This window comes from Tauraco erythrolophus, chromosome 6, assembly GCF_009769465.1.
Source record: "Tauraco erythrolophus isolate bTauEry1 chromosome 6, bTauEry1.pri, whole genome shotgun sequence".
Taxonomy (NCBI): Eukaryota; Metazoa; Chordata; class Aves; order Musophagiformes; family Musophagidae; genus Tauraco; species Tauraco erythrolophus.
The window spans coordinates 70936423-70952651 of record NC_141470.1 but is presented as its reverse complement, the minus strand read 5'-3'; the positions used below and the strand labels follow the sequence as shown (position 1 = coordinate 70952651).

Below are 16229 nucleotides of genomic sequence, written 5' to 3'. Positions count from 1 at the left end.
GCCACTTAAGGCACTGTAGCTTCACGTAAGTGGTAGTAGGTGTCATCATTATAAAGTTTCACATTGGATTTTGGCGTTTGACATATGTCTGTTGTAACAGACAGGTTTGATGGCCAGTAATCATCCAAGCTCTTGTTTCTGTCAGCAGTCTTTCATGCAGGAAGGTCTCAAACCACTCATGTTTATCAGCATAATCATTCATCTCCTTGTTTTGTCTGCCAAAGGGAAAAGGGGTTGAGTTGGCCACACTCTAGCTGAAGCTGCCGTGCTGCCAGCTGGATGACTCAGGGCTGGCGGGAAGAAGGTGCACTCCACATCTTACCACTGCTCCAAAAAAAGCAAAGGATGAGCACCAAGCCTGGCAGCATTAGCCACCCTGCTCGGCTCCCTGCTGCAAGCATCCTGGGGTGCAGAGAAGTGGGGTGCTCACCAGGAGCACGTGAGAGTGCAGGTTGTGTTGAGCAGAGGTGTTAACGCTGCTGTGCAGCTGGGATATAAGACTTCGCCCTGACTTTGGAGACCGTAGCTTGGGATCTCAAAGTGAGACCCCAGATGACTACCAAGTGTGGCCTTTTACTTGCCATTCTTGACTGTTGAAGGACAGGGCTAATTTTTTACATGACAGTTTTCTTCACCTGTTTCTAAGCAATGCCCTGCAGCTCCCTGGGTGGAGATCTTCATCGCAGGCTGTGTCATTTACCCATCGTGTCCACAGGTACCAAGACCCTGCCTTGCACCTTGGGTCATGGCAGAGCTGTGATTACATCTGTACAGCCAGTCTGGGGAGGTGCAAGTGATTTCCCACTTGGGCACAGGAGGGTCTGGCTCTGCCTTCCCATTCAGTGCCGTGTTTCCCAGACCACCAGCCACAGGTGTCAGGAGGCAGCATAGCAAGGCTGGGGCTCAAGGGAGGTACCTGTGTACGTGTGCCACTTCAGGGGGGCTTGGTGGCTGCGGTCCGTGGGTGTTATTGATGGCCAGTCAATAACACTCACAGAAGGGGACCCAGGGGGAAGCCTGATGCTTCCCCTCCCTGGGTCTGGGATCCTCTGACTCCATGGAGGAGTCACAAATGCCATCCAGAAGTGTGAGCAGGGTGGAGGGAGGGTTATGTGGTCAGCCGTGCCCTGGGTGCAGGAGGCATGGGTAGGATGTAGAAAGGGGTGGTGAACATGGGTGTGTTGTTAAATCCATCCTGGGAGGCTTTCTGACCCGCTGACTAGGAACCCTCGGAGAGGACAGCGCAGGCAAGATTGCAGAGCAGCGATGGGTGCAAGAGAGGGCTTTACCCATCCAGGCTTCCCTGCTTCATCCTCCCACGTCTCGCAGGAGCACCTCAGTCTAGACTCCTTATGGCAGCCCCGTGCTGAGGGAATTTGCTAACTCATAGCTGGCCAGGCCAGGCTCCCGCCACAGTCTCAGCGCCTCGGGATGCAGCTGTGTCCTGCCGTGCATCCTTTGGGTGGGATCCTGTCTGATCCTGTGTGCAGGACCGATGCAGGTCACTGCTCTACAGCAGCCCCTCTGCCCTGGCTCTGCAGCGGAGACGCTTTGCGTCAGTGCTTTATTTCCCGTTTTCCCCTCGTGAGCTGGATGAGATGCAGAGCTCTGCGCAAGCCTGCCTCGGAGAGAAGGAGAGGATGCCTGGTGCATGCTCAAAGCGCTGCTGCTTTTCCCAGCCTCCTCGGAGCCTTGCTGATGATCGTTGGCTGGTTGTCGTGCCAGGTCGGGTAGTTGGGCATGAATAGAGTGAGCAGAACTCATGTCACAGCAGCAGCCGCGCCGAATGCGATAAGTGCAAGGGAGACTACAGCTTGGAGAGAGATGTCTTTCTGTGCCAGTGCCGTTTGCGGAGGGCTGATAAGCTTCCTTGGAAGCTGAAGCTCTCTGGAGAACGTGCAGAGGGATCAAGCCTGACTGTAAGGTCTGTTCAGTGCTTGGCTCGCAGTATCGTTGGTGGCGTCGTGATATGTTTGTAATGGAAACAGCTGGAGTGAACACAGCTTCAAAAAGGATCCGCACAGCTATCGCCGCTGATGGAATTAATCCCTGGAGAGCTGCTGGTGAGCAGCCTAGCCCGTTTGGTACAGGGATGCTCCGTTCCAGGGAAGTAACAAGTTAGAGCTTCCCATCAAACCCCTGTTTTCTCTTCTTGGTAGTTTCTGGTTTTCCATACGGTAAAGTAATTTGGTTCAAATACCCTCAGAATAGCAGCACAGCATGACGTCGGTGTATTTTAGTGTGGGGGGATCGGGGCCCAGGCTGCAGCCTCTGCTTTTCACGGGCAGTGCTTGGATAGGTAAGGCTCCTAGAATCCAAGAGAGCACAAATTGTCTCTCTGGGCTGGCAAATTGGCTTTCTCAGAGTCTGGTTAGGCAGCCTTTGTTTGCACAGATGATGGGTCACGGCTGCGTTTCATTCTCTGGAACGAAATCTATTTATTGTGCAAACTCATTTAAGGAGAAAGCTGACTTTATTAGTTGGTCTCTAGAAAGCAGTCAGCATTTCTGTGACCTGTTCTTCCATGGCTAAGGAAGAACAGGCTTAAGCAAGCACTCACTGAAGGTATGTTGCATAGTTGGAGACATGTTGATTTATCTAATTTATTCTTTTCTAGGGGCTTAAATACATTAGACATCAGCTGTTGGTCTATACACAGGCACAACGTGAAGTGTGCTATTTTAATTTATTTAATTTTAACCAAAAATAAGTCCTAGAGCAGTTGAAGAAGCTTTATTTTTTCTTTAGACTCTATTAGAGTGAGCTGTGTGTCCTGTATTATGGGGCTGTCTGCATGAATTGGGCCGTTTCCTTGCTGCTGTCTGACAGCCCACTGAGTATGAATGCAAATTCTGATCTCCTTCATCTTTCCACTTGGAATCACCATATGGAAAAGAGACGTGGATTCCACTCCGCTTTAGAGTCATGGAAATGAGCTGCTATGAAATGAGGAAAAGGAACCGTATCCTGGCAATTTCTGAATGAGCAGCTTGAGAATTGACGTAATTGCAAAGCGCCGGGAGAGAACCGACAGAAAGGAGGAGTCAGGTTGGAAAATGAGTGAAAACAAGAGTTTGTTTAGGAAACAAACTTCTCCTTCCTTTCCTTTTTGGCCAGATGATGTTTTGCCATTGCCAGGTACAACTTCCTTCAAAGCAGAGAACTAATTTATACCGGAAAGACCAATTAAAACAATTGTGCAGCCATCTTATAAAATAATCTCTGACTCTCCAACGTGGCAGATAATCTAATAAACAGAACAAGGAAGTTTTGTCACATGGAAATAAATATGAAAAAAATAGTTTTGTCTGCAGATGGTATACAGGAAACAAGCAGAAATATGTTCAGAGACCTGCTTGATATAATGCCTTTTCTCCTGATGCATCCAATGAACTGGGAAATCGACATATCCTGCTCATAATACTTTGCATTTTGCCCCTGCGTGGTGCAAACAGCCTGGCTTTCTTGGTGTTCAGGTGATGGAAGCAAGGATGTCCCTTAGGAGACCATGGCTGCTTTGGGCTGTTACCTGTGTCTGGAGACATTCTCCCAAAATCTCTCAGTATCTGCTAAAAAAATACACTCCTTAGAGATTCTGATGTTTTCAAGGGTCAAGACAATCTCTTCTCCTCTGTGCTAGTTGTTGCTCTTTCCAGCAGCTGAACTGGAGGGAGAGGAAAACCTGGGAGATCCCGTCCAGGCACCAGCAGCTGCAGGAGAGGGAATCTGGCCCCAGCTGTCCCTCTGGGAGCAGGATGGGAGGGACAGTCCTCAGTCCCCTGTCATGGTGCTCGGATCCTCGTCCAGGACTGGCGGTCCATTCTGCTGTCTGAGCTGGAGGCATCCATGCTGCCTTTTCCTATGTATGAAGCCCGCAGACAGTGGGGTTTGTGCCCATCTTGGTACCCAGCTGGGCGTGCTGCCTGCAGCTCCTGTTAACTGCTAGTGTGGGATGAGTAAAATCATAGAATCACAGAACGGTTTGGGTTGGAAGGGACATCAAAGATCATCTAGTTCTAACCCCCCTGCCATGGGCAGGGACACCCTCCGCTACACCAGGTTGCCCAAAGCCTCATCCAGTCTGGCCTTGAACACTTCCAGGGATGGGGCATCTACCGCCTCTCTGGGCAACCTGTTCCAGTGCCTCACCATCCTCATTGTAAAAAATTTCTTCCTTATATCTAATAAAATTCTCCCCTCTTTCAGTTTAAAGCCATTACCCCTTGTCCTATCACTGTATACCCTTGTAAAATGCTGGTCCCCCTTGCCCTCTGTCTGTGTGCCCGGAGGTGGGACTCGTCTGGTCTGGGGAGGTGGCACAGCTATTTCACCTCTACCCCTCATGACTTGGCTAGAGTCGGAAATGTTGAGATGTGATTCGATTTACAAATTTTTTCCTGCCTCCATCGTGAGTCACATCCTATAGAAGGATCTCTCCACTGTCCTTTCTGTGCAGCTGTAAAAAGAGAAAAAAAATTGGACAGAGTTAGCTGAGCAGGGATTTGGGAAACACCGCAGGAGAGGAGGGATTTCCTATCATAGACTTTATATGGCACTTGCAGCACAGCAGGGCTTAAAAAGAGCACGTGAGCCTGTGGCCCTTTGGCACCTGTCCATACTTAACGCGTTGGGAAGATCTTAATGCTGGACACGGTGTTTGGTGTGTGCAGCAAGAGGACTGGCTGCTCTCAGAGCAGACTTTTCAAGTCATATGGCGATGCGTGCCTGGATCTTGGGTCTGTGGATTTGAAATGGGAATTTGTTTGGGTTTTTTTTTTTTTTGTGGAGGCCCCTAAGCAGTGGCACGGGGCAGGGGCTGGTGTTTGGAGGGAGTTTGGTGCTGCTGGTCTCCGACTGCTGCAGTCTGGTGGAGAATCTAGCTTTTCAGAGCATTTGGGACTTTTGTTTTGCTAAAAAACCTCCCAGCATAGGGAAGAAAAGATCTTTGTCCTTCAACTGTGAGCAAAGAAAGCTTGTAGTATATGTCGGAGAGCCACCAGAAATCCCCTAGCAACCAGGCTTAATGATCCCGATATTTAGTTGCAGGATTTTAGGAAATCAGAAACTCATACAAAAGCACTGCTGTTATTTAAAATATGAAGTTGCTGCTGGAGGCTTCTTTATAAAGAGGTCCAGAATGGGAAAACCCCGTTGCTCTTGGTATTTATAGCTTGCCTTTTAGCATGTCCACACATAGTTCTTGTGCTTTGAAACAGCTGAGACTGGCTGAAAACTGGGTCCCCGAGGTCAGGGTCTGAAACAGAGACCGAGGAGGTTTAACTTGTGGCTACCGTCTTCGGAAAGTCGCAGCCCGAGCCAACAAACTGGGAAGTTTTTGTAGAAATGCGGGGGAACTTGCCATCACACGCTCCCTTCCCTGCTGGCGAGATTTCACGTGGCTGTAGGTGAGCCGACTGGCGTGATTAATCACCTTCGGCGTCTCTTTCCTGTGCTGGGAAGTTTGGAGACAATGAAAGGAAAATTACTGGAGCTCTTTGCAAACGCCAGGGCTGCAGTCTCTGCGGATGGCAGGTCCGAAAACGCATCGGTCTCCCGTATCGCAGCAGGTACGCAGAGCAGCCCAAATGGACCATGAGGCCTGGAGGATGATGTGGATGATGAGACCCTCTTGTAATGCCGTATGAAGGCTACGCAGCCTGGGCAGCACTCACCTCCGTGCCGAGGAGCAGCTCCGCAGGGAACCTTGCCATTTTGAAGTAGGAAAGTGAGCAGTGCCTGTGCTTTGTGTATGTTTTCCACTTGGGAGCAAAGAAGTGGCTTTTATCTGGATGGACATGTGTCTTCGTGGCCTGGTTCCTGCTGGGGCTGTGTCGGGGGAGGCTGTCGATGAGGTCGATGGCAGAAGCAGCAGATGACACCTGGAGCGTTAGTGCAGACTGCAGATGGAGCAGGACTCTGCGGTTGCTACAGAAACAGCAGTGGCACAGGACGCATAAAGGCAGCGTCCTTCGATAGGGACATGAGGTATTCAGACACCTCAGCTTGAGTGCTGCATCCGTTTTTGAGAGACAGACTTCGGGAAGGTGTCCAGTTCTGGGCCCCTCAGTTCAAGAAGGACAAGGAACTGCTGGAGAGAGTCCAGCGCAGGGCCACAAAGATGATGAAGAGTGTGGAGCATCTCCCTTGTGAGGAAAGGCTGAGAGAGCTGGGTCTCTTTAGCTTGGAGAAGAGGAGACTGAGGGAGAACCTCATTGATGTTTATAAATATGGAAAGGGTGACTGTCATGAGGATGGAGCCAGGCTCTTCTCACTGGCATCCAATGATAGGACAAGGGGAAATGGATATAAGCTGGAACATAGGAGGTTCTGCTTAAACTTGAGGAAGAACTTCTTCCCAGTAAGGGTAACAGAACACTGGAACAGGCTGCCCAGAGAGGTTGTGGAGTCTCCTTCTCTGGAGATGTTCCAAACCCGCCTGGACACGTTCTTGTGTGATCTGATCTAGGTGGTCCTGCTCCGGCAGGGGGATTGGACTAGATGATCCTTTGAGGTCCCTTCCAATCCCTGGCATTCTGTGATTCTGTGAAGGACCTGGTGGAGAGTGTCTGGAGGAGAGCAGTCAGGTGTCTAGGTGACATGGTAGCAAAGGATGATCAAGGAGCTTAGACTTCTTTCTGACAGAGAAAAAGCTAAGGGAGGTGTTATGGCAGTCTTTGTGTGTTAAGAAGTCGTTGCAGGCAAGAAGAGAGTGATCTGTTATCCATGTCAGCTCTTGTAGGAAAAAAAGTAATGGGTGTGTGTTGTCAAGGCAGATTCCAGCAGGAAACTCTCTGCTTGCAGGGAGCATGTGGACAGACGGCCTCAAAGTGGCGCAGAGTCTCCATCGAGATGTCTGAGGACAGGTTTGACAGACGTCTTCTCTGAACAATGCTGGTTTGAGATGGATGTTTGGGCTAGCTGGCCTGTTAGCACCTTCTCCAGCCCTGCTGTCTGTGCTGTCTGCACTTTGCAGAAGAAGGAACCTAACAACTCTTGTTTTACTTGTTTACACAGGTAGTTTTGCAGAGAAGACTTACGAGTGGAGCTCAGAGGAGGAGGAGTCCGTGAGGAAGGCAGGACCAGTGCAAGTCCTCATTGTCAAAGATGACCATTCCTTTGAACTGGATGAAGCTGCACTGAACCGCATCCTGCTCTCAGAGGCTGTCAGAGATAAAGAGGTCGTGGCTGTGTCTGTTGCTGGAGCTTTTAGAAAAGGAAAGTCATTCCTGATGGACTTCATGCTGCGGTACATGTACAATAAGGTATGGCTCTAGCTCAGGTGGCTCTTCCCAGGGATATGGTGCTGCTGCTTGTTGCTCCCATGTACTCCCCAGGGATGAGCTGGACAAGACAGTGGCTTGGTGCTCTAGGAATGCTCAAGCCTCTTATTAGCATGGACTTCATAAAATAAGATAGAGCAGATCCTTCCACAGCCCTGTGCACTGGTGGGTCTCCAGTGGACTCCTGACTTTAGAGCAGAGATGTTCACATTTGCTGCCCTGTAGGAAACCCCTCTTACAGGGGCTTCCCCCTCCAGCACTGGGGTGGAGGCAGCACAGAGGAAAAGTGTAAAACCGAAATGAGATAAGAACTCCAGCACCTTCTCTTCCTATCTGCAGGAAGCAGTGGACTGGGTTGGAGATTACAACGAGCCTCTGACTGGTTTCTCCTGGAGAGGAGGGTCTGAGCGGGAGACAACAGGCATTCAGATATGGAGTGAGGTTTTCCTGGTGGACAAGCCCGATGGTAAAAAGGTGTGTGCTTTTCTGTTGCATAGCTGTCCGTTGCTGGGCAGCTCATTTTTCTCTTCCAGCTTTTGTAAGACTCTCCTGCCTCGTCTTAGGTGGCTCAAATGCCTGTGTGAGTTTAGAGGTGATCTTCAGTACAATATCCCTTTTAGCATGAATGGGTTGAATACAATGAGTTGATGTGATGTCTAGGTGTTCCTGGTATGCTCTCCGGGTGTCCCTCTAACTCTGGGCATCCCAGAGTTTATTTCTCTGCAACTCTTGGCGATCTTGTATCTGAGGTCCTTGCAAACTACTCCCCTGTCCTAGAGCAGCAGCTGTAAAATGGAGTGTCTTCATTCAGGGTGGTCCAATACAATGCAAACTGGATTTCGGGGCGCCCTGCAAATTCAGCTTGTGGCCAGGAATATTTGTGTTCATCTACTCTTTAACGAAGAGCCCAACACCAAAATTATTCACTGTGTGATTTCTAATCCTGGCTGAATGTGGTTTGGGTTAAGGAGGTTCGATACTCTGCCGTGTTTGGCTTCTGTGAGATGGAGCCAATGCTGACTCAGGAAAAGACCCATCCACACTGACAGCAAGTATTTGAGGAGTGAAGCAGTTCCCTCCTCTCACTGCGGAGCATTAATTTGCTTCCTGCTGGAGTCATCACGCTGTCAAGACTGACTGGGGCCGCTCTTTTCCTTTGTCCTCCACCAGTTTTAAGTCTGAGGCAGAAGCAGTGAGATTCCCAGCACAGTAATACAGCTGACATTCACCACCCCCCCACCCCTTTGGCATTGGAGAGTGATTTTGCTTGGATGCAGATGCTGAACTGGTCCATCCAGGCTGACGTGGAGCTTTCTGCCTCTCAGGTTGCAGTGTTGCTGATGGACACGCAGGGGACCTTTGACAGCCAGTCCACCCTGCGCGATTCGGCCACTGTATTTGCCCTTAGCACAATGATCAGCTCGATACAGGTAAGAAGGGGGATGTCTCCAGGAATCACCTCCTAAAAGGCAGTGGCAAAACCCCAGTAGCTTGGCACCAGCCTAACACAGCCACAGCCTTTGGTGGGAGAGACAAAGGCCATCATGTTGGCTGCAGGGTTCACACATGACTCCATCATCACAGGGAACAGTCTTATCTCCTCGTGTCACTCTAAGAGCAGGGCCAGCACCCCTGTGCTTCCAGCTACCAAAGAGGAAAGGACCTTGGCCTGGGGAACTGGGTGTGCTTTTATCTCTGTGCTGCTGGAGAAACCTCTGGGCTGGAGATGTTCACACGCCAGTAACGGCATAGCCTGTTAGGGCCTCCCTACCATCCAGCCTTTGCTCCAGGAGGACAGCATGAATGGGACGGAAGCTGTGTCTTGGTACAGAACTCATAAAAATGAAGAAGGAACATTACTTGGACCTGACAGGCCTCCAGGCTGGGACATGACAGCCCCTGGTGCTCCCATGCTGGGGTGTTTTGCTGCACAGGGAGCAGCAGTGCCTGTCTGTCTGGCAGCGTGAGTCTGTCCAACAGTACAGCCGTGCTTGGGACCTGTCTTGTACCAGCACCACGGGCCAGCTGGGACTTCGGCTGTGTCCCCATGATAATGTCATAGGCTTTAACCATGCCGACCCTCGTGCTGGCCTGAAGGACAGGTCATTCTCAGTGCTCTGAACTTTTTGTTTTTAAATGCAGGTTTATAACTTGTCCCAGAATGTGCAGGAGGATGATCTGCAGCACTTGCAGGTAAGACCCTTGTCCCTGCTGCTCCACAGCACTGAGGTGCCTGGATTATGCTCCACACTTGGAAGGTGTGTTGCTTTGGAAAGGCACATTCAGAGCCACAAAAGGGCTTTTCAGTTTTCCTCAGTTTCCTCTATGGGTGTGGAGGAACAATCACTTCAGTTGAAACCTGTCTTGCCTACACTCTTGTAGCATTGCTTCTTGGGGGCCTGGGTCCTTTGGTGGGGCAGTCAGTGGGGCACCCACCAGGAGGGGCTGTTCCTGTCTCTGGGGCATGTGCCTTCCTCAAGGCAGATCACGTATGGAGCTGGAAATGGCCCATGGCTGTGCTTTGTGCTGCAGCGGGTGGCTGGAGGGCATGGAGAGGCTGAAAGAACATGGCTGTTAAGTGGAGACAAAAGTGGCTGAGAGGGGAGGTGGTGACAGTCTTCAGCTGTGTATGAGGCCTCTGCAAAGTTCATAGATTCATAGATTCATAGATTTCTAGGTTGGAAAAGACCATAGAGATCATCCGGTCCAATCGTCCCTAATCCCCATTAAACCATATCTCTAAGTAGTTCATCCACCCTATTCTTAAACACATCCAGGGATGGGGACTCAACCACCTCCCTGGGCAGCCTATTCCAGTGGCTGACAACCCTTTCAGAGAAGAAATACTTTCTAACATCCAACCTGAATCTCCCCTGACTAAGCTTATACCCATTTCCTCTTGTTCTATCACCCATCACTAATGTAAAGAGCCCTTCCCCCACCTCCCCACCATCCCTTCTCAAGTATTTGTAGGCTGTAATCAGGTCTCCCCTCAGCCTCCTCTTCTCCAGGCTAAACAGCCCCAACTCCCTCAGCCGCTCCCCATAAGTTTTATTTTCCAGCCCCTTGACCAGTTTAGTCGCCCTTCTCTGGACTCGCTCCAGGAGCTCAATATCTCTCTTAAAGCGAGGGGCCCAAAACTGGAACAGGAGGGCAATATCTCTTATGTCAACAGTGCACGGGACCAGTTGTCATGGGTGGTGCTGCAGCCAGAGAGGGTTAAGTTGACTTTCTAATGGTGAGGTTAGAAGAGCATCAAACAGACTGCGTAGAGTACCCATTACAGACCATCTCAGTGTGGAGCATCCATCACAAGTCTGCTGGGACCAGTTTGGATACAACTCACGCTGGCCTGTGTGTCCTTCCATGGAGTTCCCTGGGGAGCAGAGACCCATCAGAGGCCAGGACTGACCCATGGGGCTGGAAACACACGATGACTTGCAGCAAGGGTCTAACGTGACTGGTAACAGGGAGGGATCCAGGGTAGTCAACATCTGTCCATGGCTCCGTGAGAAGGGGCAGTGAAAGTTCATGTTTTACTTCAGTGATAAGGAAGCTGAAGGTAGAAGTTGCACTGTTCATGCTGTAGGATGGGATCTTTGGATTGTTAGGAGAAGCCCTAAGAAATTTGGTAGCCATTTATAAGCCTGGATATGGACATCTGGTACTGGCTCAGTACAGGTGATCCCTAAGGATAATTACGGGCCTGACTGTTGGAGACAAGCAGCTAATTAGATTTTTGTGGCACACGTGTCCTGCCCATTTCTTGGTATTACCTTTAGCTTTCTCTTCTGTTTAGGTGGCTGGTTGATTGGGTAGGTAGGTTTTTCCAGGAGCTTAAGAAAAAGGAAAGAAAAGCAAAAGTCCAGCTGGAAAAAAGAGCATTTGAAGAATTTTGTATCATTTCAGTCAGTAAATATTTTTACCAGTAATGCCTTTTTAAGATTGAACTTATCCAATGCAACTCTGATCTTTCTGTTTGGATTTTAAGCCATTATTGTTTTACATGTTGACCCATTTTTAGGCTTCTGTGAAATACATTATTGTGGCTTCAGTTAGAAATTACAGTCTGGAGAGACTGGAGAGCCTTAATTTCTTGCTGGTAGGCTGATCTTACAGTCTTTGCACAGTGGGAGTTTGCAGGGAAAGTACTTATATCTGAATTAATTTCCGCTTCTTCTTGGAGTGTTTAAAGCAAATGGGGCTCCAGCAGTTCCCTGTAGCACGTGAAGCTTCTGGTTGGTATGAAAGCAACAGCAAGCAGCTGATTGGAGCCATTTTTCACAAATTTGGCAGCCAGAAATTCCAGGCCGAGATCTTTCATGTGAGGGCTCAGTGTGGTGATTGTCACAGCTCCATGTGCCTCTCGGATGTGAACCGAAAGCACACAGCCAGCCAGTTTCTGTTCCAGCTTGGCCAATGGTGGTGCTAGCCCCGAGTCAACAACCGTCCCTTGCCACCGTGCCCGTGTCCCACGGCCGTCTGCCTGGCCACGCAGACTGACAAGCTAACAGTCCTGTTGTTCTTTGCTTCTCCTTCCAGCTTTTCACCGAGTATGGCCGGTTGGCCATGGAGGAGACGTTCTTGAAACCTTTCCAGGTGAGTCCGAGGGTCCTGGCCAGCACATGTCTGCTGCACCGGAGGTGACTTGTCCCCGAGCTGGTTGACTTCACCACGAGGTGTCACTGCAGTTTGCAGGATGGGGAGGAGATGGGGATGCCTGGGGACTGGCTCAGCTGCGCAAAGGCAAGGCTTTGTGCTTCCTTGCCCTCGAAGAGGCTTCCAAATACATCCAACATCCCTCTTTCTTTCCTCTCTGAACCCTTGCCATCCCGAGAGCTCTGCCCTGTCCTGCCAGATGTCCTGCTGGGCTTGGAAAGCAGTCAGGTTTTATAGCAGGTTTGTCATGCCGTCTGCCTGGGGACTCCATCCAGCCTTCGCTCTGAGAGGTTTGAACCCGCCTGCCCTGGGAATCCCTGCTCCTGGCAAAATGAAAGGATGGGATCAGCTTAGAGCTCTTGCGAGTGACAGCAGAGCTGTGGGAAGGCTCGGTTTAAGTGGGGTTTTAACTTCAAATAAGGGACATCTGTTCACCCTGCTGCTTCCCAACCTGTGAAAAGCTGGTGTTCCAGAAAGGGAGAGCGTCGGGCAGACAAGAGCTTGCCCTGGACACCAGAGCTGTGAGCAGCTGGGAGGAGGGTGGGCTCTGACAGCCCCTTCCAGTAGGAAAGTGGATATGAACAAAACCAGACAAAGCAGAAGGTAGGGGGCAGAAGGAACGTGTGACATGGCTGTGGCAGCGCACCAAAGCTCCAGTCCTTTAACAGATCAACTAATGATTTCATATGGCTTTGAGTATGGCTGCACCGAATCCTGTGCACCTGGGAGGCTGGGAAGGTGGTTGAACAGTTTTTGAAGCTTTCAGGGGTCTGTGGGACCAGGTATAGGGCCTAAGGGGATGGAAGGAGCGATGCTGTGAGGTCCCCATGTGTCCTCACACCGCAGTGGAGCTGCAGGGCTCGTTTCATGATCCGGGTGGTAAAGAGAAAACATTTTCTGTGGGGCTCTGGTCTTACCCTGTACAAGCTGTTCCTTTAACCAGATGCTCTTTGATAGTCCCAATGGCTTGGTCCAGCTTCCAGCTGGCATCTACAGTAGGTTAGGTGGTAGCTGGATGGGGGTTTGTGAGCTTCCCAAAGTGGAAAACAGCAGAGAGCAAAACATGCTGTAAAAATGCAAGTCATGATTGGGAATAGGTTACAGTTATTTTACTTTTGCCTTCCAATGTAAAAAGAGAATTGCCGTCCTCGCCACCATCCTGGAAAGCCGAAGGGGTTTATGGGGTGTCTGTGGTCAGGAAGTGGAAATAAAATTAAAAGGTTACAAAATACAACAAATGGATAAATGGAGATTTTGGGGAGCTTTGAGGGTATGTGGGATGCTGGCATGAGCAGATGACTGATAAATGATGTGAAAGCTACCAGTAAAATAAATTACTTGTAGTAGCAAGAGCTGGGAGAAGATTGTAACGTGGTACAGAAAAAAGCCAGACATTAAATAAATATTCCTGTTTCTTATTTAAAAACTATCAGGATAATGTAGCCAAATATTTCAGTGAAAGGGAAATATTTCCTACTCCATAGGTAAAAAGGAGGCTGTGAGAGGAAACTTTTAAATATGCTTAAGTCATTAGGACTGGATAATAGGCTCTGATTTTACCAAAGACCATAATTGCTGTCAAGTCACACAGTTTTGTGGATCGCAAGTCTTGTCAAACAATCCTATTATCAATTTTTAAAAGACCACGCGTTCGGTTGATAAGGTAACTATCACCATGGTCCGTTGCCTTCCGTAAGCCTTATCTCCCTACGATGCTGATTGAAAGCAAGTGAACAACACACCAAGTCAGCATTGTCTCTTTTCATCCATTGTAAATGGATTAAAAACTCATTAACTGATAGATGACAGAGCACGCCGAACTAATTTTAATAGGGAATCATCATCCTTCAGAAGTGTTTCCTTGGGGCTCTCCCCAGGGTCTCTCTGCTTCACTGTCATCTTCATTAATGATCTGGGGGAAAAATATCAAACGACTGGTGGTAACCCTTGTGCATGTGATAAAATTTGGTAGAAGGATCGATGGTGATGGGAGCCGTGGAGATCTCCTGCCCGCGTCGCAACGCACGTTTTTCAAGACAGCCACGTGTTTTGATTAGGAAGCAGGAGGAGGGTGATGGTGAATAAACTGCTTTTCCAGTGGGGTGGAGTGTCTGCAGCTGAGGCTGGACAAAGTCAGACCAGCACTGAGGAGCATGCTGTTAATGAGAGGGCAATTTAATTGTTAGGGTGGCTTAATGAGAGACGCAGGGGCTTTGCTGGTAGCGAGACAGCTCTCTCTGCAGAAGACAGTCTACAGCTTGAGTTTCTTGGGTGAGGTTCCAGGTCTGTAAGTCAAACAAGCTGAACCTCTTTTGTCCTTCAGATACACAAATCTGTAAAAGAGGCTTTGGAAAACAGCTGGTATAGGAAAACGCTGCCAAGCAAGGAATGCAGAGAAAGTGTCGATAGCGAGGCTGTTGCATCTATCCTGCTGGAAGGGAAGTAATACTTGGCAGTGGAAAATTAACATTTCCCTTTGGCTCGCTCCTCTCCATGCTGAAGCGTAACCGCCTGCGCTGCCCCGCGTGCCCTCGCCAGGCACCGAGCCTGGTCGTGATGCCTTTGCAAAGGCTGCGTGCCGTGCCTGGCACTGCGCTAGCCTGGAGGGGCTGAGGGTGGGTACGAGGCATGAGAAGAAAAGAAAATAATTCTGGAGTCAAACAGTGCAAGGCATGCATCATGCGTTTGTGGAAAAGTCCTAAACATGGACATGTCTCCTAAGCATCCCATGGTCTTAGAAAGAACAGCGTGTCCTGAACCAGCTAACTGAGTGCAGTTGCTGTGGCTTGTCGTGCAGTTAGGAATGGCCAACTCCCTCTTCTCTCTCTTTTTTTAACCTTTCCTGATGTTTTATGGAAGAGAAATTAGGAGGGGAAATATTTTCCCTCCCCCCACTAAATCTTTGTTCTAAACATAGGCAGGTTTTAGGGAAATTCCAATGAAATGGATTCCGCTTGCTGACCTGCTTATTCATGTGCGTGAAAAGAACCCTGGCATCCCTGCCAGGCCCTCCTGGCCTTCGGCATTCAGGGCTTCCCCCTCCAAACCATGTATTTGTTACATGGGACATCGGTCCCTTGCACAGATGAGACACTGGAGACAGGATTTTTTGTGAAAACAGGTTTTTAAAATTTTTTTTAAAGCTTAAAAGTTGACCGTACTGGTATTTATTTATTTATTGCATAGGAACTTTGACTGCCTCAATAACGATTACAAAAGCCAGTGATTTCTTGTTCACCCTCATTATCCTGCATCTGCTTCTCGTTAAAAGTCCGTCTGGAAGGCTGCCTGGTGAAAAAGGCTGAAAAAATGAGCCTGTAAAATTCCCATAGGATGAAACTAAATGTGGCTGGAATTAGGGAGCTCGTTGCCTTTTGTCCTGGTTAGCAAAAATCTCTTTCTTGTTTTGCAGTTGAAATGCTTGACACGATTCTCCAAGCTGGGGAATCAAACCACCACGTAGCAAACCCGCACGGCGGTCCTGGGTTTGCTCCCCCCTTCCCCCTCGTAGGGTCTCAGCACCACGGCCCTGCACGGAGGGCTATTTCCACCAGTAAAGGTGTGAGATGCTGCTGGAGCTGGGCAGAGGCTCAGGGCCAGGTCTCGTTGCGGCAGGAAGGTGGGGGTGAGGGTGCTGGGGGGGTCCTGCCACTGCTGCAGGCTGAGCACCATGGGCTGCTGAGAGCAGTGACAGTGGGGAAGGAGGTCTTGAACTCCCTTGTGAACCCCTTTTTGATAACGTACATCGGAATTACGTGTCTCCTGTAGCCACTCCTGGTCCTGCCATTAGCAGCAAAGAGCAGAGCGATGCCCTTGGAAGATGAGTTTTTCCAAGCTGGGGCAGCTGGTGACTGACTCAGGGGGCACTGTATGGCACTGACCCCTTTGTGTTTCCGTCTGTTTTCTAGTCCCTTATATTCCTTGTTCGTGACTGGAGCTTCCCGTATGAATTTTCCTATGGATCCGATGGTGGTGCTAGATTTTTGGAGAAGCGGCTGAAGGTGCGTTCTTTCTGACCTGGGTTTGTTTAGTGAGCAGTGCTGTCTTGGGGGAACGCCTACGGGTGGTGGAGAGTGAAGAGGCAAATCTGGCTTGTGACCCGGGGATGATCCACCGCTGTCACCTGTGTGGATGGAGGGTGCAGAGGGCACGAGGGTGAGACCTTGATCTGGGGCACCGCCGGCGCTGGTGAGCGTAATCCTGGGCAGGGAGCACTGGCACCAGTGAGGGTTCAGCTGGGTGGCCGCAGCGCTGGCTGTTAGGTGTGAACTGCAGCGTACAGCGATGCCG

The 16229-nt window shown here is 49.8% G+C and overlaps 1 protein-coding gene across 1 annotated transcript in view; it reads left to right on the top strand.

Annotated features, from left to right (window-relative positions):
- ATL1 (atlastin GTPase 1) overlaps positions 1-16229 on the top strand; it is a 32625-nt gene that overhangs the window by 4408 nt on the left and 11988 nt on the right. The window contains exons 2-7 of the mRNA XM_086613641.1: positions 7015-7262; positions 7620-7754; positions 8606-8710; positions 9423-9473; positions 11823-11879; positions 15848-15940. Of these exons, the coding sequence (XP_086469767.1) occupies positions 7015-7262; positions 7620-7754; positions 8606-8710; positions 9423-9473; positions 11823-11879; positions 15848-15940 (689 nt within the window). The remainder of the gene's footprint in view (positions 1-7014; positions 7263-7619; positions 7755-8605; positions 8711-9422; positions 9474-11822; positions 11880-15847; positions 15941-16229) is intronic.